Source organism: Antechinus flavipes, chromosome 1 (genome assembly GCF_016432865.1).
Source record: "Antechinus flavipes isolate AdamAnt ecotype Samford, QLD, Australia chromosome 1, AdamAnt_v2, whole genome shotgun sequence".
NCBI lineage: Eukaryota > Metazoa > Chordata > Mammalia > Dasyuromorphia > Dasyuridae > Antechinus > Antechinus flavipes.
In genome coordinates this window covers 127,716,692-127,743,895 of record NC_067398.1, presented here as the reverse complement: position 1 = coordinate 127,743,895, position 27,204 = coordinate 127,716,692, and the positions used below count along the sequence as shown (strand labels likewise).

Here is a 27,204-nt window from a genome sequence, read left to right as displayed (position 1 = left end):
TTAAAATTGAAATGCACAGCACTTTAAAACATGGTAGTGTTTCACCTAGACATAAAGATAAAATTATTAAGGCAATAAAGTTACAAAAATGAGATTTTCAGGAGTAGGAGACCTATGTAATGTGATATAAACAGAATATTTTAAGTCACCTACATTTTTTTTGCATATCCAGATTAACTTTTCTTAGTTCCATTTTGTGTTCTTCCTCTTTAGTTTGAATTTCCTTTACAAGTCTGTCAATCTGACGCTTATATTCCTGTTTAAAAAAAAAAAAAGTTTTATATGTGTGTACTAAATGTGCTTTATAATTGTTGATGTAGCATTCCCCTGGGAGAATCCTTCCAACTAGTACTAACAAGCAAGAGCGCTAGAGGGTGGCTAGTCTTAAAGCTTTTGCTTTTGAGCTCCCATCATATGGGGATATGTTGACCCATATTATAAGGAGCATATTTCTATGAATTCCATGAAGCTCCACCTCTTATTTCTTTTGATAGCCTAAAATGACATTTTACTTCCATTCAGTAAATATTTTATGTGGACTAGAGGCAGCTAGCTGGAGCAGTGAATGGAGCGCTGGGGTTGGAGTCAAGAAGATGTGAGTTTAAATCCAGCCTCAAAAATGTTCTAGCTGTGTGGGTAAATAAATCACTTAGTCTCTGCTTTTGGCTAAAAAAATGTCAAACCATTCCAGTATCCAGTGTCAGATATGACTGAAACCACCTAACAAAAAATCTTCAATCTTCAGTTGAATGAAATTTGATTCCGTAGATATAGTTAAATTAAAACAATTGATTATTGAGATGGACTAGTAAAAAAAGCAATTATAAAACATTCCTTCCCCAAATCTTGGACACATTTCTCCCCAATAACATAGCATTCATGTGAAGGGTAAGTTTAGAAGAGTAAAATGGTGATGTGGGATATGTGTAGGATAAAGCAAAGGCAACTCACAATACTTAATAGTTTATGGCCTAAAGGTTTTCTCTTCTTCCTAGGCTCTTCAAGCATCTTCAAGTATTAGTTGCTGCAACTTTTCTGGGTAAATTACTCATCTGGGTTCCTACAGCCTCATCTTTCATTTGTGTTTTGAACTCTCTTCAATGAACAAATTTTTGATGGATTGTTTTTCTCTGGGTGAGTTATTGATAGATGCACAATGACCCCCTTACAAGGGGTCTTTTCTTTAAATTGCTCCCCTGAACACCCCATACTTGTCCAGGGTTTACGTATTTAAAGCCCCGAAAAAGCTTTTCATCATTTGTAGGAAAATATATTCACATTTCAGAAAGGGATCACTAAGTATTAGCACTTTGTTAACATGTTATTATTTTTTACCTCTGTTATCTATTCTTTGATTATATGCATTCTGTTGACTATCTCAACTGAGGGAATAGAATCTTATTCCTCCTTTCTTACATTGACAATATAAAGCTTCAAAATTTGGAATTGTTTTTCTAGAAAGAGTTAATTATCAGATATTAATTGCCACTATATAAATATTGTTTGAATAATCTGCTTTGAGAACACCTCTTGCAATTTAAAAATTCAAATTTAAATTTAAATATTGAAAGTTGTAGTAATGTCTTTTGGTCACCAGAGGGTACTAACACACAAGCTCTTCCTAATGTAAGCATGCCCCCAACTTTCAAATCTTTGATTCTGAGCAGAGTCCTTTTTGAAAACAACTCTTCTTACCACTTGTCCCTTCAAGTTTTTTCTTCTTTAGGGTAATGGTCCCAGTTTGTCTAATTATTCCTCATATGGAAGAGTTTCCATGCTGACCTCTGCACCATCCTAGTCACCTTCCTCTGTTAATGTCTTCTTTAAATTGACCAGAACAGAGGATGATGGCGACTATCTTATTCCTAATTCTAGACACTATATTATACTTTTACTGATAATGGAGTTTAGATGGCCATGCCATACCTATTGGCTCACATAGAGTCTGTTGTCCACTAAAATCCTAACTATGAAAAGTATCTGATTCTCTTCCAGCTTTTCTTATGCTGTAACTTTTAAGATCCTCTATCTGTGTTGCATTTGTTGTGTTGTGTGGTTTAAGGTGTTGACATAAACCTAATTTCTATCAAACTGCTTTCTGGTTTTCTGAGTGGTTCTTGGCAAACAGGGAGCTCTTTCCCAGGTTATTCATGTTTTTCAGATTCATTAAACATTTGAGTTTATTTGTTCCTAATTCTTCATTATCGAGTCTGTTTCAAAGGTTTACTTTTCTATTTTTAACTATTGCTAAATGTGACTTTTAAAATCTAAGTCATGTATCAGTTTGAAGCTTATTTTTAGGTATATGGTGTGAATGTTGGTCTTATACCTAGCCTTTTCCAGACTGCTTGCTGGTTTCTCCAGCAGTTTTTTTTTCAAATAGTGAGTCTTTACTATAGAAGTTGGGGGTGTTTGGTTTTATCAAATATTAGCCACTATGATCAATTGTTTTCTTTATGCTGATTGTCCAATCTGCTTCACTGACCAACCTATTTTTAAACTAGTAGCAAATAGCTTTGATGATTACAGCTATGTAGACTAGTTTGAGAACTGGTACTGCTGGGTTCCCTTCAATTCCATTTCCCTCCCTCCCCTTATTATTGGTTTTGAGATTCTTGATCTTTTTTCCTTCCATATGAATTTCATTTTTTTTTCTAGATCTATAAAACAATCATTTAGGAGACTGATTTAGAGATTGATTCACCCTGAATAGGTGAATTAATTTAAGTAATATGGTCATTTTTATTACATGGCCACATCCTATCTAAGAACAAATAATATTTGTAGACTTATAAGGTCTCTATTTCTGAAAAGAGTGTTTTGTCATTATTTTGTGGGTAGATTCTCAAATATTTTATTCATTCTGTAGTTATATTGCATGGAATTTCTCTTTTCATCTTGACTTCTGTGTTTTACTGGTAATATATAGAAATCTAATGATTTGTGTGCATTTATTTTTTACAAACTATAACTTGAAATTATTATTATTTCAGTTTTTTTTTTACTTGAGTCTTTTGGATTTTTTGGCAGAGTATTATACTTGCAAGAAATTATAGTTTTAATTTAAATTTTTTCAGAAAGCTATTGATAGTTTAGATTTCTTCCTTGTTCAATGATCCTTTGTCAACTAGGGAATGAATCTTGTTCACAAAATTTGAATAAATTCTTTATATATCTTGGAAATAATAATGTTATGGCAATGATTTCCCTCCATTGTTCCCTCCACCAGTTATTATTTCTTTCTAATTTTAGTTGTGTTAGTTTTGCTTGTGCAAAACTTTAATTTTATGTAATTAAAATTGTTCTTTTTACTTTTTGTATTCCTCTCTATTCCTTCTTTGGTAATGAACTCTTTCCCTATCAATACATTTGGAACTTATTTTGTTATTCAGAATAAGCTGTTGTTGATCTATATCTATTTTCTGCCAGACGGCTTTACAATTTTTCCACTGTTTTTGTTTTTTTTTTTTTTTTTTTAAATCAAAGAATTAGTTCTTACCCCAATATTTGGGTTATCTGAAAATATCAAACACAAATTGAATGTGTGCATTTGCTTATGTATGTTGTGTAACTAATTTGTTCCACTGATAAAGCTTCATTTCTTAACCATTAGCAAATAATTTTGGTGATTACTGCTTGTAGTATAGTATGAGATATGGTACTACTAAGTTTTCTCTCTTTTCTTCATTATTTCTTTTGGAAGTTTTGATCATTTATTTTTCTAGATTAATTTCATTAGTACTATGTTCTCCCTTTATAAAGTAATTATTTGTTAATTTAGTTGGTGTGACATTAAAAATTTACCAAAAAAATTATTTAAAGTAAATTAATTTAAATAGTATTGTCATTTTTATCATATTGCCATAGCCAACCAACAAATAATGATTATTTCTCTACTTATGTAGGTTTTGTCTTTATTTTATAATGAATGTTTTTAAATATGCATTTTAAATTTTTTTCTTTTTATTTTATATTCTGTAGCTATTTTAAATGGATTTTCTCTTTTTTCTTTCTGGGTTTTGTAGATAATATACAGAAATGCTGATAATTTATGTAGATTTCTATTCTGCAACTTTGTTAAAGTTAATGTTTCAATTACTTTTTGATGAATTCTTTTGAGTTCTCTAGATAGATCATCGTATCATCTACAATAAATAATAGTTTTGTTTCCTCTTTTTTTCCCTATGAAATTCAATTTCTTTTTGGTGTATCACTGGAGATCAAGTCAAATGAGATAAAATGTATAAACACACACACACATATATATATGTATATATATATTTACAAATAAAGTGTTTTGCAAATATTAAAGCACTATATAAATCTTTTTTACTCTTACTATGTATATCACCACCATTACACCATTACCACTACTACTACTATACCATCATCTTAACTATATTGATGATAATGGATCTCCTTTTTCCATTACATATAATATTAGCTCTTGGTTTTAGAGAGGTAGTTCTTACCATTTTAAAAAAGGGATTCATTTATTCTGTTATTGTTGTTGTTTTTTTTAAACAGAAATAGGTGATGGATTTTATCAAAAGCTTTTCCAGTTCTATTGAAATAATCAGGTAGCTTGTGTTATTTTTGTTGCTAATGTGGTCTATCACATTTCTATTTTCTTTATATAATGAGAGGGAGAGGGGAGGAGAAAAATCCAATGATGGTTCTTGTTAGGTCATATGACAAGGAGCCCTATTATAATATTTATTGAACTGACATTGTATTACTCATGTAAACCCAACCTGGTCATAATTTCTAATATTTTTTAAATGCCAAAGTTTTTTGCAATTAAAAAAATATATATATTTACATGATGTTCACTAGGAACATTGGCCTAAAGTTTTTTTCTTGGCTTTGTCTCTTCATGGCATAGGTATCAATAACATATTTGTATCCAAGTTTGGAAGAATCCTTTCTTTTTCTATTTTTGCAAATGGTTTACATAATATTGGAATTAATTATTCCTTGAAAGTTTGATAGAATTTATTTGTAAAATTATCTGGTTCTCAAGTTTCTTTGAGAACATTTGTGGCTTGCTCAATTTTTTTTTTATGACATTGAATTATATATTTTAATTCTGTTCTGTTAATTTGATATTTTACATTGTCAAATATTTTCACCCATCCCAATGATCAGTTTTGTTGGAATATAATTGGGCAAAATAGTTCCTGAATACTTTCATTTATTTCATCTTCTGTAAATTCTTCTTCATAATCTTGTATGCAAAAATTTGATTTCCTCTCTTTAAAATCAGACTTGCTAATTGTTTATTGAATTAGGTTTTTAAAAAACGTCAGTATTATTTGCCAATTGATTTTTTCCTTTAATTTAAAAAAATCTCTTCTTTGATTTTCAGATTTTTCTATTTTGATATTTAAAAGTTTTTAATTGTTTGCTTTTCTAGTTTGTCTTTTTAAAATTTGTAACCCAATTCATTGACTTGTGCTTTCTTTCTTTTGTTGATAAATGTATTTAGAGATATGAATTTCCTCCTCAGGATTGAATTTGCCACATTACAAAAGTTTTAGTATATTGCTTCATTGCTGTTATTTGATGAAATATTCTTTTGTTCCTATTGTGTATCTATCGATCAATTCTTTAGAATTAAATTGTTTAGTTTTGAATAAATTATTTTTAAAAGTTAATTTTTCAAAATTATCAATCTTTTTTTTTTGGTTAACTAAAATTTTTTTTTTAATTTAACTAATTTAAATTAACTAATTTAAAATGCTTTCTTCAAAGGCTCATTATTGAATATAAATTTCATTTCATTATGGTCAATAAGGTATATGCTTAAATAGTTTTTTCCTGTATCTATTTGTGAAATTCTTCTGCTTAAAAACATGATCAACTTTTGTAAAGTTGCCATGTTTGGATGGGAAATAATATTTTTTTCCTATTCCTGTTTAATAATCACCAGAAATGTATAACATTTTTTTCCTATTCCTGTTTAACAATCACCAGAAATTTATCATATCCAGTCTTTTAAAAAATTCTATTGAAGTTCTTAATTTCTGTATTATTATTTATCTTTTTGTCAAATTTGTCTAGATTTGATAGGTATATTGTGATGTTCCTTATTACTTTGGTTTTACTGCTTAGTTCTTCCTACAATTCAAAGAATTTTAAAATTGTGTTTAGATGTTATGCCATTCACTGCATATATATATATTAGTTATTGATACTGGCTAATTAGAGGGGATGCCTTTAATCATATTGTAGTTTCTATGGTTATCTTTTTTTAAATAATATCTATTTTTATTGTAATTTTTTTCTTGAAATCATGGCTGCTATCTTGAGTTCTCCTAAATCACAAAAGATTTGCTTCAGACCTTCATTTTAATTCCATGTGAATATTAATGTTTCAGATTGGATTCTGCTTTTTAATTCATTCTGCTACCTGCTTTTATTCTCTTTTGGAGAATGTCTTCCACTCACATCCTATTATTGTTGATTATGTATCTCCATGCATCTTAACCACTTGTACTTTTTCTTCTCTTTGCCCTTGTCTTCTTATTTACAAAAGGGGAAAATTATGAAAGAGGAGTTTGCTGAACTCTAATGATCTATAATCAAAGCAATCTGTTTTTCCTTCATTGCCCCATGTTATCTTCTTTATTTCCTGTCCCTAATCATAGGTTTTTAGTCTTTCACTCTCCCCTTTGTATTCTACTCTGATTGGAATTTGTTTCATTTTTCATGCTCTCTAAACTACCCTGCCCTCTCTCACCTCATTTAAATTAAATTTTTAATAGTATCTTATTTTTCCCCAATTACAAGCAAAAACAATTTTTAGTACTGAGTACTAAAACTAGTTTTACAAGATTTAGAGCTTAAATTTTTCCTCCCTCTCTCCCTTCCTTCTCTTCTCAAAATGGTAGGCAATTTGATTGTATATTATATATGTGCCATCATGCAAAACATTTCCACACAGTAAACATTTGTGAAACGAAAACACAGCTCAAAAGGGGAAAAAAAAACCCATGAAGAAGAATTATGTGGAAAAATTAGGTCTCAATCTGCATTCAGAGTCCATCAGTTCTCTTTCTGTGGATGTGAACAGTATTTTCCTTTGTGAGTCTTTTGTCTTGTCTTGGTTGCTGAGAAGAGCTGAGATATTTATAGTTGATCATCACATAATGCTGCTTATACTGGTACAATGTTTTCCTAGTTCTGCTCATTTAACTTTGCATCAGTTTATAAAAGTTTTTCCTGATTTTTCTGAAATCTGTCTACCTGTCATTTCTTTCTGCTCTTTATTCATCAGACTTTGCTCTCTTTTATTCTTGGATGGTATGAGTGAACTAGTACTTTGTCCTAGAGAGAGGGGCCAAGTTGAGTTGCTGCTTTCTGCATGAATTCCTAGATTTTGGCTTAGTCTCTTAGTCACAATGAATTAGATTATGGCTTGGCTTCTCTATCTCCTGAATGCAGAGTCCTAAACTCAGGGCTGACCTGTCATTTGTGGTGAAGCTAGAGAGGTCTCTACCAGGTGTGGTTAATTCTGTTGGTAGCATGACTCCTACAAAAACTCTAGTCATTTTGCTTCCTAGAGGGTGTATTGGACATTTTTTTTTTGGCAAGGCAATTGGGGTCAAGTGACTTGCCTAGAGTCACATAGCTAGGAGGTAGTAAATATCTGAGATGGGATTTGTACTCAGGTCCTCTTGATTTCAAGGGCTCGTGCTCTATCCACTATGCCATCTAGCTGCCACTTGAGCATTTCTTCTGCTGTAGTTGCAGCATTAACTGCCTGGGTACTAGTCTACTTTCTACTGTTGTCCAGGCTTAAGGGCTGCAGGTAGGGGTCATGTCTGGATATAGATCTGAGGATTTTAACTTTAACAGAAGGAAAAATTGGCAGAAGACTTAAGGGATCTTTTGGAAGCAGTTCACTTGTATTCCACTTAATAGACTGAAACTGCAATGGTTAACTGAAAATGAGAAACACATTGCCATATGTATGCAATAAACACATTTAGAGAGGCAGCGCCAAGGAGCAGATAGAAAGAACCCTCCTCATCATCAGGAAGACTTGATGTGTGAACACATCTTGTCTACAACAGATAAACACTATGTCCCTAGGCAGACACTTAGCACTCAGGTTTCTCAGACTACCTCTGACAATAAAATCACTGATCTGAAAGAAAATGTGTGTGAGAAAGGAGGAGAGGAAAAAAAAAAGTGTGTGTGTGTGTGTGTGTGTGTGTGTGTGTGTGTGAGAGAGAGAGAGAGAGAGAGAGAGAGAGAGAGAGAGAGAGAGAGAGAAAGAGAGAGAGAGAAGGGGGAAAAGATAAGGGGAAAGAGAGAAAAGGAAAAAGAGAAGAAAGGAGAAAGAAGAAGAGGGAGAGAAGAAGCTGGGGGAAGTTATGTCTATTTTATGATTTAAAAACATATTCATTTAGTAGAATTTTGTAGAGACAACAACCAAAAACTTTAGTAAAAGAAAGAAAAGTGTTAGAGAAAATAGAATTTGTGCCCATTGTTTACTAATAGGGGACAAGAAATTCACTGCCATAATACTGATTGGTATTATCTATATTCTGTTTGGGCTCTACTTTAGAAAAAAAAGCATTTCAACAATTTCTTTTCACTGTATTTTGCAAATAGAGCCTTCATTAAAGCCCCACTTCAGTTACTCAAAATGCCATAAATGAATTTTTGAAGGCTGTGTCCAGTAAAATACAAATTGCAAAGGCTTTGAATGTGGGCTTAGAGACCAACCCAGCTGAGATCGAAAACGCATATCATTTAAAGATAGGTTACCAGGTAAAACATTTTTGGCTATAGCAATTTATAAAGGTCATATGAGCCATGGAGTTGCTGTCTTCATCAATGAAGTGCTCCCATTAATGAAATAATGATGAAATATATTGAAGTATTGAAGCAAAAATAAAGTTTTTAGAAATATAATCAATCTTTTCTTTTCTTTTCTTTTTCAATTTAAGGTCTCAGGATAGGATTGACTTTATATGTTACATTAAGCCTCACCTGCTCATGAGATTTTAACTTCTCCTTCAGGATATCATTATTTTTCTTTAGCTGTTCATTTTCATCTGTATAAAAACATTAAAATACATATTTATACACTGAGCTACTTCTCTAATTAAATGTTTTCTCATGGTGTCATTAGGTCTTAAGTCACAATTATTTCATGATTTTCTACATAATGTGAAAAAAAATCAAAATACTAAATTTTTTGACAATGCTGTTTTAATGACTAGGCATGACTTTCTGAGTTTCCCTTTTCTCTTCTGTCAAATTTGTGTGATAATAGTCACACTATCTACCTCTCAGAATTATATCAAATGTGTATAAATGCCTAGTATATATATGTATATTCATGCATAGATATATTTACATATATGTAAATAAATATGTATACAGTGCTTTGTAAAATATCAAATATCACAATTATTTATGGTACTTGTAAATCAAAGTTTACAATGCAAAATAATATTTACACATGTAAATTATCATCACTAAAATATTTATATTTATATATGACTAATGAGGCCTTTCTATAAAAGAAAATAATTTCAAAGATATGAAGATTGTAATGGGATGGATAGTGCTTAGTTTTTGTTGGATAAATCTTCTCAAATTGCTATTTATTTGACTTCCCTATTTTTAGGCTTGGGCACATGTACTAGGGCAGAAAAGAAACATGTTTAGACATAGAAAATGAATCTAGGACCAAGATTGGAACCAAGTTAAGAATTGAGCCAGAAAAGGTGTCTGGGTTTTAGACTGAGAATAGGTATGGAGGCAGGTATGAGGTACAGAGTCTAGTCAAGAAAGGCATCAGGGCTAGAGCTCAAAAAAAAAAAAAAAAAAAAAAAAAAAAAAAAAAAAAAAAGAAAAAGAAAAAAGAGAGAGAGATGGGGATCAGGATAGTCAAAAACTAGAGATGAGTCATCTGATTTTTTTCCTGCTCTTTTTATGTGTGTTTCACTTTTTAACAGTGCTAGAAAATATATTTACCTGACCATATGTCAAACTGCACAAGAATTCAATAGAAAAATTTTCTGTACCCTTTAAATCTGAGGTAGATTAAAAAAACAGTAACAACTTTCTTCCAAAATCCAACTTAAGGAAAGTTTAATTCTGATTTTCTTGTTTGTGAGACAAAAAAAATATTTAATGCATTTCTACCATCTTTCCTAATATATGGTAAAAGAATATTAAATAGGTGAATATTGCAAAATGAATAAAAATTATATCATATACAAGGCTAAGTAGAGATGAATACTTCTTTACACTAACCATCCACCCATCTGTCCAAACAACTAAATAAGCATTCTAGTACCAACATTCATTATTCTTATCTTTTGTCATCTTTGCCTATTAGTTGGGTGGAAATAAAACCCATAAGAATTTTAAGAGGACAAAACAAGACTCAGAGAGAATTAAGTGGCTTGTTCAATTTGACCCAACTATTAAGTATCAGAGCTGGAATCTTAAACCAAGTGTCTCCTGACTCCAATGCTCTTTCTACAGCACCATGCTCCCTCTCAATATAGAAAACACAATATTTTGAATGCACATTATTAATTCACAAAAGAATGTAAAGAAAACAGAATTAGATTAATCAATATGTCATCATGCTTAATTTCTCAAAAAGGTAGGAGTAAATGATACTGCTAAGAAACAGCAAAGCAGCATCATATAGGTCATTAGCACATTTAAAAAGGCAGGGAAATACATCTATGGGGGCTGATTTCATGAGATAAAATATTAGTAAATAGATTGTTAGGGCATTAAATCAAGCTTTATTTGGCCAAATAAAAATTACTATTTTGTTCTGGAAAGCATTCTACTTGCTGCCAATAATTTTGATGAGGGCAACAATTTCTTCCTCTCTCTGAGGCTGCCTTGTTCATTCGTTTTAGTTGAGTCCAGTTCTTTGTGACCTCATTTGTAATTTTCTTGGCAGAGATACTGGACTGGTTTGTCTTTTCATTCTCCAGCTCATTTTACAGTTGAGGAAACTGAGGCCAACAGGGTTAAGTGACTTGCCCATAGCTAATAAATGTCTGAGGTCACATATAAAATCAGGACAGCTCTCTATCCACTGTGTTATTTTACAAAAGCAGAACTGGCTAAGGCCAGGATTGCTTAATTGGCCCTTTACAGAATTGACAGCATTGACAGAAGGGAGAATGAGAGTCAGATGAGCCCTCATATGACAGAACAGAAAAGCTCAGAGTTGTCTTTCATCATTTCCTGTTTATGTTTGATTAAATTTAATAAGTATAAATATAGAATCCTTAACATTTTAGAAAGACCTCTGATAAACTAGAATGAATCTACAAAAGGGTAACCAGAATAGTGAGACAATTAAAGATTATGTCAACAAAATATGGATAGAGGGAATTAGGGGTGTTTAGTTTGGGGAAGAAAGACTTGTGAACACAGAACAGTTGTCTCTGAATACTTACAAAAAAACAAACTTTGAAACAAACTCTCTTCTATTACTTCAATTACTGGAGAGCATAGGTTCAAACTAAATCTTGTTACAAATGTTCCCCTTACCAAATTCATTTCTTTTTTTTAAATAGCTTTTTATTTTTCTAAAAACATGCAAAGATAGTTTTCAACATTCACTTTTGCAAAACTTTGTGTTTCAATTTTTTTTCCTTTCTTCTCTCCCTCCTCCCTTAGACAGCAAACAACTTAATATAGGTTAATTCCATATTCATCATGCTGTGCAAGAAAAATCAGATCAAAAGAGGAAAAAAATGAGAAAGAAAAAAAAAAAACCCAAGCAAACAAACAAACAAATACAAATACTATGCTTTGATCCACATTCAGTCTCATAGTTCTCTCTCTGGATGCAAATAGTTCTTTCCATCACAAGTCTATTTTATATTGCCTTGAATCACCTCATTGTTGAAAAGAGTCAAGTTCATCACAATAGATCCTCATATAATCTTGTTGCCATGTACAATGTTCTCTTGGTTCTGCTGACTTCACTTAGCATCAGTTCATATAAGTCTCTCCAGGCCTCTCTGAAATAAGCTTGCTTGTCATTTCTTATAGAATAATAATATTCAATTATTCAGCCATTCCCCAAATGATGAGCATCCAGTCAGTTTCCAGTTCCTTGCCACCACAAAAAGGGCTCCTTTGCTTCCAATTCATTCATTGGCTTGATCATCCTCAGAAGTGAACTTGGGGGCATACCCTTTGATCCAGCAGTGTCTCTACTGGGTCTGTATCTCAAAGAGATTATAAAAAGGGAAAAGGACCTGCAAAAATGCAAAATGTGTAAAAATGTTTGTAGCAGCCCTTTTTATAGTGGCAAAAAACTGGAAAATGAGTGGATGCGCTTGGATTGATTCACTGCTGGGCTGGATCAAACAGGTTGCTCTTCAGGACTGGATCCTCACCTGGCCAGCTATTGAAATGACAGCAAACTGCTATGGACTCTGTTTGTCAGGCTCTGGAGACTCTTCTTACTTTCTGAAGTTCACAAGTTTCTAATCTGTTTTGTCCTCATACTCAGCCAATACAGGTAAGGAGAGAATGGACATAGCAGGGACAGAAGAAACAGAAGTGAGCATGCATTCATGGTCACACAGTGATCCACGTAAGAAGGGAGGGTAGCCACAGCACTTGCTATTCTTCCTACCTGGAGGTTTTACAGCACTTCTCCATCCCCATTCAAAAGCTCCTGGGGACAAAGAGCTTTTGTTGGTTCAGCCTTTTGCACGCCTTTCACTTTTGACATAGAAGCCAATTTACGAGACTTTTGGTCACCATGCAAGTAAGCCAATAGGAAATAGAAAATGCCTACGAGTACTCTAAATTGGGGAAAGGGCCTTTTATGCCAAAGCCTGAAAGCAGGCTCACTAAACAAACCTCCACATGAGTTGACTGCAGACAGAGCACATTGTACATATTCTCAGGACTGTGTGGTCAGTGGCCAATCTCCCATATGTCTACCCTGCCTCCTGGATTTGGAGTTGCCTCTCTATGCAATCTATAGGGGATGACAGAAGAAACATGAGGTCTAAAAAACCAAAAATAAAACAAACTGATGAACTCCAACTTCAAAGCAGTTTGGTAGTTATTACTCAAATAAATGGATCATGGTTGAGAGCCTAGCTTTCACAGATTGAAAGTTGGGAAATATGTTAAATAATGACCAAATCTAGTGTGAGGTTTTTGAGGAATTCAAGTCCTTAGATGAATAAGAATGGTCCAAAAAAAAGATTAAGCTGAAAGAATTTAGCTAGCTGGGAACATATTGCTTTTTGTTGTAAAGAACTTAAAAATAATATCATAAAAATGCCAAAAGATAATCAGAACAGATATCTTTCACAATTATGGCTATCATATGATTTCTTAATCAAATAAGGCATATATGTGATTGTAAAAGATAAAATGATAAGGAAAATGACTGTATCAAGAAGCCTGATGAATACAAACAATATAGGAAGGAATGGGAAGACTGCAAATGAATTGATGAAGTAAGCAAGAATAGGAAAACAATATGCATAATGACTACAACAATGTAAATGGAAAGAACCATAATGTCAAAATAGAATGAATACTGCAATCACATTACCAAAGGTTATCAGTAGCCTTGCAACATCTGATATATGAACTGATACTCCACACATGTGCGTGGTGACATGTATTAACTATGTATGTGCCCCTTAATGTGAGCTGACCATATTTCACATGCTGATACATGGTTGATATAGATGATCAATGTTTTCTACATGAATGTCTCACCATGTATATTCCCTCTCTATATATTCATCTTAATGACGCTGTATGGGAATATCTCAAGTTCATAGGCAAGTTTTATGACTATTTTTATGTTATTTTATTAAATGTTTGCCTCAAATTAATGTCTTCTCTATTAAAGATGAACTATCAATGGAGCTCTGATTTATAATTTTAGAGGCACAGATTTGAAATTAGGAAAGCCATTCCATAGCAAACTTGTCTTGCTAATTGGAGTGAGCTTCCAAGAATAAAAACTATCCAGAAATGGAATGATTGATCTCTAAGCATTAAAAACTATCCAGAAAATGGGTAACTTTAATCACTAGAGTTCTCAACTGGAGACAGAAGTTTCAGAGATTTGCAGAAGAGATTCCTGCTTAGTTGGGATTAGATCCCTAAGAGTTGTGATTCTGTTCCTCTGGAAAAATAATGTCCTTCCTCCTTTTTGGCAGGCTAAGCTGAGGTAGCAAGGAGTCTAGGATCATTAAGAGAGCTGAGATAGTCAGAAAACAGAAAAGGCTAGTGGATGAAAGCATGGAGAAAAAAGAAAGTGGTGAAATGGTGAAAGAAAAGAGCCACATATGGTTTAATATTTTGTACATATGAATATTGTGTTGGTATTAGTAAAAGGCAAGTAATAAACAATATTTCAATATGACAATGTATTTATGGTAGAAATTATTTTGAAAAAATTTTTCTGAGTTATACTACAATTTTCAAGTGAATTCTAAAAATAAAAAATATTGCATGAAAGTGTCTACTGGCATAAGGACACATATGTACATATACATATTTGTATATGTGTGTGTATGTGTGTGTGGGTATATTAGAGGCCTTTCAGTTAGAGGTAAATTTTAACTAGTAAAGAAGTCTCCTTTTGCAATTTTATTGTTGTGATGTAATGAATATAGATATGTTATACTACGAATATAGATATATTAAATGAAATAATTCTAGTAGCAGTACTGTGCATATAATTTTTGCTTTCTTCATTTCATGCCCATGATTCTCAAGAATTTTAGCCGCCAAGTCAAGGCCATTTGACTTGAGAATTCTGATGATTCTGATATCCAGCCATTCTTGGAATTCTGCTTTTGCAATTCATAAAAACATGCACAAACCCTATGCACTCAGAATCTTATCAATCTTGTGACCAAATATGAACCAAATTATTTCTTTGGTTCATTCTCATATGATTATAGTAGGTGTGACCAGAGTAGCTTCTAGGATATATTCTTAATTGATTTGTGAGTCTTCCAATAAGTCTGGATGGAGACAACCAAGTCAATGCGTGTGAGCCAATATCTTTCAAGAATTCACTTCATGGAATTCTTAGTAATGTGTTCTATTCTTTCAGTCTGGATATTTGAGAGTAAAAAAGTGATAATGGCAGTTTCTATAAATTCCTAAACTCAAATGAAGTAAGTGAAAACTCAGTGCTATAAATTATGGTATCAAGCCATGAAGTGCAAGTAAGCACACTGAGTTCTTTATATCTTTATTTCCATTAATCTTTGATTTCCTTTTACAATTCTATGTATCTTATTTTAAGCATTTAAAAACATTATTTGGTCCATGGGCTTCACCAAAGTATTAAAGTACATTACACACACAAAAAAATCCCTGAACTAGGGAAAAAGCTGATTGTTGCAAGGACTGATATGGAATAATGAGCAAGCACTTTGAACCTTTTAAAGAGTTTACAAAAAGCAAAGAATTTTGGGTTAAAATCTTGGTTGTGCTTAGTTATTACACACATGACCTTGTCATCTAATATTTATGGGCCTTACTTTTTTCTTTTGCAAAATTAAGGGGCTGAATTAAATCAAATATACAATCCCTTGCAACTCTAAATTGTTTTTCTCCTGAAATTATTCCACAAAATCAGTTTGGAGTTTTGATGGGTGAAGATTTCTCCTAATGAAAAGTACTTTTGGTTGGTTATGCTAAGTAGCTTGGTTTTCTAGTCTCTTCAAATGTCTGATTTTAACCATTGTTCAAAATGGGAACTGGTACCAGAAATATTTTGATAGATCTGTGGTTTCATCTATGTGTTTATTTGCTACAAAAATATAGATAGAACCCTCTCCATGATTTCTTATTCTGTATCCAACTTTCCCCCTAAATCTTAACTAAAATATCAATTCAAAACACATGAAACCTTGATCTTATTCTTTTAGAATTAGAATTCTAATATTCTATTAGAATTATTGGGGACAAGAATGAATTACACAAAGTGTCTTTCTTTTTTGCCATACAATTAGTTCATATTTTCTGATCATTCATGTACTTAATTATGTCTTTATATAGCTTATTACATGAAAACTCTTATTGGTAACTTAAGGGACAGGTAAATTCTCTGAGAGCCTTCACAGCTGTGGATCATAGCATCTGAAGGAGTTGCAGGGCAGCCTTTGCTGACACAGGTGTTGTGGACTGGAAATGAGATAAACTGCAGGCAGAGGGAAGAGGAGAGAGTCAAACAACACAACGGCTTCTCAGAGAGGTCAGAGAACAGCAACTGCCTCTCAGTCTCCTTGTATCATTCTTTCGCACAAGGAGATCCATTCTGCAGATCTGGGTTGGATCTCCAGCAGCCACTGTCAGGTGGCTCCCATGTATTCCAATAGATAACATTCTGTGGCAAATTACATACATACATATATATATATATATATCTCCTATTTATCTGTAGTTAATCTGTGATGCTGTTTTATGATTCAGAATCACATAGCATTATTTGGAGAATATTGGTATAGTTATTAACAACAAAATGACTATGGTAAAAGAACATAACTCTGAAAATATGAACTTATTATTTTAATATATTGTGTTGAGAAAGGACTACCCCAGCTAAAGACCTTTCGAGAAAGGCTGTAAGAAAACTTCATAAGACAAACTTCCTATGAAGATGAATGAATGAAAAAGCATTTGTTAAACTCTTTTTATGTGCAAAGTACTCTGCTAAGTACTGGGATTACAAATAGAAAATCAAGACATTCTGGTCTTTTAAGAAGTTCACATTCTACAAGACACTTCTAAGAAGTTTCTGCTTTTTATGTGATACTGTAATCAATCATGTATTCAGTATGCTGGAATGAACAAGCAATTCATTCTGAGAACTACAAGTGTTTATGTTTAGCTTTATGAGTTACAGTTACTGCAACTTTGGCCTTGAATCCAAGTTTTGGTGAATCAAAATGGCTTCCTTTTGAAGCACTCGATTAATTCATGTTGTCTGGTAAATGCTGGTAGTGTGGCTGTTGATAATAAAACATGTAAAAATGTGTGTTTGTGAAATTGCAAGGTTATGAAAAATTAAAACCAAATGGATTAAATTCAAAACATGAATATCTGTCTATTCATTTGTATATACACTATTATCCTCTGCATCTTAAACCATTTAAAATTTTAAAGTGCTAACCTATAGATTTTATTTTAAAATTATCTGCCAAATTTTATCATTACAAGATTTTTCTTGAACATTCCATAAATCTGGCAAAATATTATTTGTCAGTTTTACAAACAAATAGACTTCAAAAAATTATGCACCCAACAGTTTGAAATATTCTGATGTTAATTCTGCATGTAAAATGACTTTTTTTTTCTGATCAAAATAAATACCTACTTGTTACAGGAGTTCAAAATCTGCTGGAATCATTGGATTCCCTAAGACATAAAAAGACTTTTGCTGGACTTCAAAAACTTGGGGGGATCATTGGATTCCCTGATATGTGAAGCAATGGACAGTAGATTGGTTTTGGACTATCTCTTGGGGGCTGAAGAAGGTGTATGTGTGACTGCTGTTTACATACTCTCCTTCTAGGACTTCTGGCAATCTTTTATATCATAATGTTGATTTATGTTGTTTATTATACCATTACTTGGGTGTATAATTCATGTTTGTTACACCACATCAAGCCTGCACTGACTGTGGGGAGAATCATCACTAATAGCCTCTGCGTTGTTGCTATGTGCTATGTGCTATGTGTTCCCATGCTGATGGGTTTGTGCATAATAAGACCCTTGAGCCCAGAAACCTGCTAGCAACCCCCACTTCCCTTTGGTGCTTTTCATCTCCCTTCCTGAGATGTCAGGGAGGGTGTGATTATCTCCTTTTTAGTGCTTTCACCCCCCTTCCCAAGAAGTCAGGGGGGTCGTGATCACCTCCTTTTTGGTGCTTTCATCTCCTTTCCTGAGAAGTCAGGGAGGGTGTGATCACCTCCCCTTGGGGGCTCTGACCTCCCTGAGGAGTCAGGGATGGGATGATCACCTGTGTTCTAAAACAAAAGAAAGCGGGAGATGTAATGGGCTGAGGCTTGAGTTGATGCACTGAGGTCCCAAGCACATGAGGCTAAATAGTAATTGGACCATACTCTATTAATATATAAGCTTGGAGAAAGAATGGCCCCTGCCCACTCTTTGTGCAAGTCCTGATGTGTTGTATAGGAAATGACGATTTTGGTGGGTGGAGGCAGGGGAGTGGAAAAGGAAGGGGAAGGAGAGACTTTTGGCATTGCTATTGCGAGGGTTTGCTCAGCTCAGATCGCTCTCTGTTAGCTGGCTTCCTGTCGCAGCTGCCCATATTGCTATAGCAATCTTTCTTGCCCATATTGCTATCGCAATCTTTATTCACCTCTTCACTTCAATAAATATTGAAGATTTTTTCCTTAACCTGAATTTCTGACTCCAGCTGATTTTAAATATGCGGTCATTACACCTACTATGTTAGGTAATAAAATTATAGACAAAATATAGAATCTGTTGACTGCTATAATGTCCCTTCCAAAACTAAGCTTATATCTACTTAGTAAAATGCTAAAGCATTTTAGCGTCATATTTTAAGACAGTGCCTAGTTTTTATGGTGCTTTTCATCATGGATTCACTTTAAAAAATAAATCTCAGGGGAGAAGGTTTATTTGTGAAAGGTTAGTTTCTTCTTTCAAGAATGACAATGTTACCAAGAGCAATGGATGTAAGCAACAGTATGGTGGAGGACATCATGTGCTAGTTTTCGGCAGAAAGACTTGGGTTCATATCCAGCCTCTAACATGGATAATCTGGAATAATGAATACAAGTCAGCATTTGATTTCTTTAGACCTCAATTTCCTCTCCTGAAAAATGGGAATACTAGTTTCCACAGTACCCACTTTACAAAGCCATTCTGAGGATCAAATGAGATAATATATGCAAAGTACTGTACTTGTATAAGTACAAAGTACTTATAAAAACCACATATATTCAAAACAACTATTCCATTTGAAAAAGAGGAGCTTTGAATAAGACATCTGCTTTTCTTTTTTCCCTTATGGCATTGGTCAGAGTGATTTGGGGATGAAGTGAGAGCAATGAATATGTGACCTAAAAGTGTTGTTTATCATTATTAAAAATTGAGATAACAAGCCATTAGCTAAAATGCATCTTATTGGTAATTATTTATCTTTATGTATTTACATATATCTTTTTAAAATTATGAAAACAAGAACTTCCTATTAAATTATTTAAATAAAAATGATTAATTATTAAATTATTATTAAATTATTGATAACAAATGATTCCACCTTTCTTTTGTTTTTCAGATTTGCATTATCATCAAGGCCAACCCTGTCATATCACAAATGTAGGGGGCTTCCACAAAATGATATCTATTCAATGGATCCAATTTCAATAAAACAATCATTTATTTTAAGTACCTACTATGTGCAAAGCACGGTGCTAGGTGCTGGTTGCAATACTATGATTTCTATTTCTGTGAAACATACTAGACAAACTTTTGGAACGATAGGGAACTATCAGTAGAAAAATTCTTCCAGAAAACTGAATAACCCAATAAAATGCTTACACATTATCTGGTTCAAAATTCCCCTCCACAGTTGATCTGAATTGAGGATCACAATCTTATCTGGGAACAAAAGCCTAATCCTGGAAGGAAACCCAAAATAGTTAAATTTAAGAATGTTTTCTCCCCTGCAGGGTAATCAACTTATGACCAAGGTTGGCACTGGCTTCTTTCCTCATTCAACCAGAGTTCTTTACTGGAATGTTAAACACATTTACTTTCCCTCTGCTGAGTCTTTCAATAATTCAGGCTCTTGCTGTTCTGAATGGTGAGAAGACTTAACATTCAAATGGCATTTGAGTCATTGATTCTGTCTGACTCAGTTCTTAAACTAGATAAGTAACCTCTTTCTCTGTTCATCTTGCCAAAAGCCATATTAAAAAACACAAGCTTCAAGAACTTGGGGTGTGTGTGTGTGTGTGTGTGTGTGTGTGTGTGTGTGATGATTATAAGGTTGTTTTGTTTTTTTTTTTTTTTTCATTGTGCCCTTGAGAGTCTTCTGCTGTAAAATGTTGCTAAATAATTGTGGTTTCTATTTTTCCCCTCAGACCCTTCTATCTTTTTTTAAAAATGGCTTTTTGGGGCAGCTAGGTAGTGCAGTGGTTAGAGTACCATCCCTGAAGTCAGGAGGACCCGAGTTCAAATCTGATCTCAGACACTTAACACTTCCTAGCTCTGTGTCCCTGGGCAAGTCACTTAACCCCAGTTGCCTCAGGAAAAAAAAAAAACAAAAACAAAATGGCTTTTCAAATTTTTAATCTATTTTTACCATTTTTTCTTTTGAAATTTTAAGTTCCAAAAATTTTCCCCTTCTTTCTACATCTTCACCTAGCCCCTGAGAAGGCAAGAAATATATATATATGTGTGTGTGTGTGTGTGTGTGTGTGTGTGTATGTGTATATGGATATAGATACCCGTTTGTTATAATGTGAATTCATGTAAAACATATTCTCATATTAGTTACATTGTCAAAAAAGAAAGAAAAGTAAAAAAGTGAGTAAATTATACTTCATTTGCACTTAGCAGTTCTCTCTTTAAAGGTGAATAGCATTTTTTCATGATGAGTCTTTTGGAATTTTCTTGGATCACTGTAGCCAAATGTAGCCAAATCTTTCACAGTTGATCTTTACAATATTGTTGTTACCTAATGTGCCTTGATCTCCCAGTTCTTCTTGCTTTCCTTTTCATCAGTTCATACAGATATTGCCATGTTTTTCTGAAACCACCCACCTCTTCATTTCCCATGGCACAATAGTACTCCATCATAATCATATTTCACAACTTGTTCAGCCATTTCCCAATTGACAAATATCCCCTTAACTTCCAATTCTTTGCCACCACAAAAAAACTGCTATACACATTTTTGTAGAAACAGGTTCTTTTTCTTTTATTTTGATCTTTTTGGGATATAGATATAGTAGTAGTATTGCTGAACCAAAAAATATGCAGTTTTTAAGCCCTTTGGACTTAGTTCCAAATTATTCTTTAGAATGATTAGGTGAGTTCACTATGCCACCAACAGTTCACTAGTGTACCTATTTTTCCCTTGTCCTCACCAGCATTTGTCATTTCTGACAAATGTGACATTTCTGACAAAGATGAGGTGATAGCTCAGAGTTGTTTAAATTTTCCTTTCTCCAATCAATTTTTTTTTCAAATGATGATAGCTTTGATTTTTTTCTGAGAATTGACTGTTTATATATTTTGTCTATTTGTTGATTGGTGAATGGCTCTTATTTTTTATAAATTTGACTCAGTTCTAAATTCAGTATATATTTGAAAAATGAGGCCTTTATCAGAAAAACTTCCTGTAAATATTTTGATATTATTTTATTTCTTATAGTACCTTTTAGTAAAATATCTATTTTCACATTTTCATTGTCTGAGATCATAGTTGCTACCTCCTTTTTTTTTTCAGTTCAGCTAGAGCAGATCAGTTTTTGATCTTTATTTTAACTCTGTGTGTGTCTTTCAGTTTCAAGTGTGTGTCTCTCAATCTTGTCTCTTCTTAAAAGACTATTTTGCTTCTAATTATTGCCTCTAAGGGAACCTGTCCCCCTTTTTTATCAACCCACCCCTGTACCACCCCAATTTTGTCTTATTCCTTTCCCTTCCTATTTTCCCAATGGATAAGTTACATTTTTATACAAAGTGTGTGTATGTACACACACACACACACACACACACACACACAAATGTTGAACCAATTCTAATGAGAGAGGGATTCAGGCACTGTCCACTTATTTCCCATCCATTGAAAAAGTTCTTTCCTGAATGCCTTTTTTATGGGAGAAAACTTCTCCTATTCTGTCTCTCTCTTCCTCCTCCTAATACATTCTTCACCCTTAATTTTTCTGAAGATCATTCCAACATAATAGTCTCACATCCACGTACTCTATGTAAATTCCATTTAACTGCTTTAATAATGATAAAGTTTTTAGGAGTCACATGTATCATCTCATATAGAAATGTATATTTAAGTTTAATTAAGTAATATAAAATAAAGTTTAACTTTATTGAGACCTTATGATTATTTTTTCATGTTTGCCTTTTTGTTTCTTTTAAGTCTTATATTTGAATGTCAAATTTTCTATTCAGCTCTGGTCTTTTCATCAGGAATGCCTGAAAGTTTTCTTTTTCATTAAATATTCATTTTTCCCACTGAAGGATTATACTCAGTTTTGCTGTATAGGTAATTCTTAGATATAATTCTAGTTTCTTAGCCTTTCGAATATCACATTCCAAGTACTCTACTCCTTTAACATAGAAGCTGCTAAATCTCTATTTATAGAGATTTATGGCTATAACTCCACAATATGTGAATTGTTCTTTCTGGCTGCTTGAAGTATTTTCTCTGACTTGGGAGCTCTGGAATTTGGCTGTAATATTCCTGGGAGTTTTCATTTTGGGAGGTGATTGATGTCTTCTTTCAATTTATATTTTGCTTTCTGGATCTAAAATATCAGGGAAGTTTTCCTTGGAAATTTCTTGAAATATGATACTTAAATTCTTTTTTTGATCATAAGCTTTCAGGTAGTCCAAAAAATTTAAAAATATCTCTCCTTAATCTATTTTCCAGGTCAGTTGTTTTTCTGATGTGGAAGTCCACATTTTCTTCAATTTTTCATTCTATTGACTTTAAAAAAATATATTTCTTGATATCCTATGGAGTTATTAGCTTCCATTTGCCTAATTCTAATTTTTAAAGAATTATTTCTTACAGTGAATTTTTGTACATCTTTTTCCCTTTGGCCAATTCTGTTTTTTAAATAGTTGTTTTCTTCAGTAAATTTTTGTATGTCTTTTTTCATTTGGTCTATTCTGCTTCTAAAAAGTTCTTCTGTGAATTTTTGTGTCTCTTTTACCATTAGATCAACTTTGTGTGTTAAGTGTTATTTTCTATTTTTTGTGTGCATGTGCTTCTTTTACCAAGCTGTTAGTTTTCTTTTCATAATTTTCTTCTATCATTCTCATTTATTTTCTTCTACCACTCTTAGCTTCTTCTTTGGCTCTTCTATGAATTTTCATTTTTCTTTAAGGCTTTGCTTGCAGCTGTTTTCATGACACTTCCCTCTCTCACTTCCCAGTCCCAGTGTTCCTCTATCTTCTGAAAATGTGACCCAGAACTGTGAATGGGCAATAATGTTGCCAATCAGTGCCAGCTGTCTCCCATGCTAGGAAAGCTTCCCCTATAATCTCCTTCTGACTAGTTGTCTAACCCCCTTACATAATGAGAATTCCTGAAGCTGCTGTTGCTGCAGTCATTGTTGTTGCCATCATGTATGTGGGTTTCAGTCAGGCTTCTACCGCAGTGTCATAAACTTCTCCTCCCAACCATCTAAGTTTTTTAGGCTGGAAGAATGTCTTACCCTTTGTTGACTCTGATGCTCCAAAATTTGATTTAAGGTATTATTTTAAAGTTGTTTGGAGGGGAAAATTGAAAGAGTTCAGCTGGATTGCCTCTACTCTGTCATCTTGGCTCCACTCCCTATACTTGATCGTTTTCTAAGTTGTTTATAGTTCTCTGACTTATAGCTGCTGAAAAAGAAAACATTTAGATTTTTTTTTTTTTGCTGACCTGAGGATCAAAGCTGTCTTGTGACTTTCTTGATTACTTTCTTAACTATTAATGACTTGGTTGCCTGATTTTGTTATGTTTACACTCTCCCTAAAATGGCTTGGATTTTCTTTGCTCTGAAGAGTGCTATGATTACCTGGGATGATGCTATGTTGATTTAATCTGATCATATCTCTAAGTAGTATTCACCAATGTTACTTGGTAAATTCCCAGAATTACTCATTTCCCCCATCTGTAAGAATAGCATTTCTCAAATGATGTGCTGGAGAAACCTGGGATTTCAAGGAGTAGTCTAAGAGTTCTTCAGGGGAAATAATTACAATGGTACTCAAGCATATACATCAAATCCATCCTTTTTTATTTTTTATTTTTTTTAATGTGTCAGTTACATATTAAGTGCAAACTCAGTTTATGTAGATAACTCTTGGAAACCTTGAACCCAATCATGGAACTAAAAAAATTGTCTCTTATTGATCTAGAACCAATCACTAAATGCAAACGGAGATGCATAATACACAATCAATTGATGGTGTTAGTAATATATTTAATTTATAACTGGATATATTTCCTTAGAATTAATTTATTTACTTTTTTTTTTTTTTTACAGTGCTTGTAATGGATATTTGAGTAAAATTGGGAAATTTAAAGAGATGATCGAGGGAAAATATTAATAATCAGAAAATAGCAAAGAAGCAGATTCCTAAACCAAGAGTGAATCCCATATAGAGAAGAATGTAGTCATACTTTTCTCTAAATTGAGCTTATTTCTATTGATCTTAAAGGGTGTTCTATTGTTATTACCAAAATTCGGGAAAAAATAGTTCCATGATTAAAATAAATTACAGAGGTGTTCACAAATACAATCCAATGAATTTAGAATTAAAATCTTTGATTTTCTTAAAGCAAATGTAACAAACATTTCCCCAAATAAATATTGGCTTATAAATAAGGGAGAAAATAAAAGTTTTTGTAAAAGTATATTACAACAGCATCTGTTACATCCCATATAATTCCTAACCGGGCAGTGATTAAATAGAAAAAATTACAATATATTGATGCTGCATGTCACAGTAACTGCGTTTTTATTTTCAGTTGAATTTAAGTTCCTTAAACAAAAGGCCCAAATAATTTTCATCCACAAGGGTCTTTTTTTTTGATGAACATTTCTTTATTGGAAAAGATTTGGACTCCAAGGATCCAGGTTTAAAATCTGGCTTTATCATTTTATCATTTATGTGAACCTGGACAAGGTCACTTATGACCTTCTGTGTCTCAACTTTCTTCTTTGGATAACAAGGGAGTTAGAGGAGATTACTTTCTAAGGACAAAGATTACAGAATCAAGAAGAGATTTTAGAAATCAGTTAACCCAACTACAGATGAGAGATTTTAGGTAAAGAAAGATTAAATAATTTATCAAACATCTCATTAATAGCAAGTGGTAAGACTGGCTTTTGGGGGTTTTGGACATAACCTTTGATCCTATGGAAATGCCCACAGGTTACTTGGAAGAGAATGGAGGAGGATTAATGCAATGGCGGCTGCCAAAGAACCAGGTAATTTTCAATTAACAAACAAAAACAAGACAAATTATTTAGATTTAAATTGAGGCTAGAATGGTATTAATTAAATTTGGAAATCCCTGAACAAGAAGGCAACTAAATGCAGTATGAAAAATATTTTCCTGGTTTGTCACTGGTGAATACTACTTGAATAATTGGATCAACTCTTTCAGACACATGGAAAATCTGAGTAATGTACTAGTGTAGCCCTAATACTCTTTCCTACCCTATTTCCTAGATTCTGACAAGTGAACTTTTTGCTTTAATTTACCTGGAATCAGGCTTCTGTGTCATTTTCCAGATACCATTTCTAAATGTACTGCCACATGCATAGCCTACCCTTCTTTTTTTTTTTTTTTTTGCTCCCCATTATGTATTGTCTTCTTTCATTAGAATGTAAATTCCTTGAGGGAAGGGACGATCTTGCTTGTTTGTATTTGTATACTCAACATTTAGCATAGTGCACATAACAATCACTCAAATGTTCCATTTATCTCTGTCTGTCCATCTACTTATCCATCTATCCATTTGCCTATAAATCTTGCCTACCCACACATCTCTAAATGTATATTTAGAGTGAGGAGATGAGAAAAGGTGAAGAGATGAGAGCAGCATATATGTAAGATCCTTCACAGGAGCATTTGTAATTTGATTGTTTTGTAGAAAACATATGACCTCAGGCTACAGGACCCTTACTAACTGGGAGTCTTTAATATTGAAGATACAAAGATGCCCAAAGAAGGAAGGATGATATAAAGGGCAATGGTTACCAGACAAGTGACTATTACTAAATTAGAAAAGCTTCTCAATTTTTTGATCAACTTTTTTTCAGTTCTTTTGCTCCAGTAATATTACAGGACATTATATTATTATTATATTAGACACAGCTCATGTATACTATTCCACATAATCTTAGAATTAGGCAAATAATAAGAAAAGCATGACTTTTCATAGTTCCTAGAAGTGACACTTCTTTTTATAATCTGATTAATTCCATCATGAAACCATTCAGAAGGACATGAACAACTTAATTTTTCATTCATACTGTGAAATTGTAGAGGCATTGCCAAAATATAGTTCTGTACCTTGGCAAAGCCCTCAACCACCTTTCCATTTGTTGCTGCCAGAATATAGGGGAGGAAGAGGATGTCCAGTATAAATAAAGAAGCCCCCAAAACTTCTGAAGCAGTCACAGATGTGGTCCTCTAGGCAATCTGCTCTAGAACTCTGCTGAATGAGGATGGGAAATTAAGATCATAAGAGTAGGGTTACTTTATGAAGAAAATTCAAAGTCCAGCATGGACTTTTTCTGGACCTAGAAAAAGGTACCTCTCTACTGGGAGTAACTGTACTTACTGATAAAGCATACATACAGCAGTTAGCATGGAAAGGCATATTTAAAAGTTAGCTGAGATTAATTAATTTAACATTGAGATGTTAAAGTTTATAAGTGTTTTATATACATAACTTCATTTGATCCTTACAATAAGTTTATGAGGATGGCTTGAATTATTACTATCCCTATTTTACAGATGAGAAAACTAAAGCTCAGAAAAGTAAGTGATTTACTTGTCCAATGTCAGTCAACTTACTGTTGTGCAACTGAGGTAGACCTTTATTTCATCAAACATTAAGAGGGGAAAGGTTATAACTTGAGGCATAGTAACTCAATAAGACAATGGGGAAACTAGGTCAGGATATCAAAAGGGAACTGTGGCACAACATTATAAGTAGTGGTGATGAGGACAATACAGAGTCTTTCCCAGGGAATGCAGATGCTCTTCTGGGCAAGACTGTATTGTCCAGTGGAAGTGGAATTTGAAACCAATTCTCTTGACTCAACTGAAGAGACTTTTTATTATAGCATGTAGCCAAATCATTGACCCAATGATTGCTTAATACAGTGGAAAAGTGTAGTAAAAATTATAATACCAATTAAAATATTTTATTGACAGATGCAATTACACATTTT

General features: G+C 33.1%; 1 protein-coding gene across 1 annotated transcript in view; it reads right to left on the bottom strand.

Annotated features, from left to right (window-relative positions):
• The window catches only part of CCDC152 (coiled-coil domain containing 152), a 51,343-nt gene that overhangs the window by 7,577 nt on the left and 16,562 nt on the right, over positions 1 to 27,204 (bottom strand). The window contains exons 2-3 of the mRNA XM_051971073.1: positions 9,004 to 9,068; positions 154 to 256 (exon numbers count right to left, since the gene is read on the bottom strand). Of these exons, the coding sequence (XP_051827033.1) occupies positions 154 to 256; positions 9,004 to 9,068 (168 nt within the window). The remainder of the gene's footprint in view (positions 1 to 153; positions 257 to 9,003; positions 9,069 to 27,204) is intronic.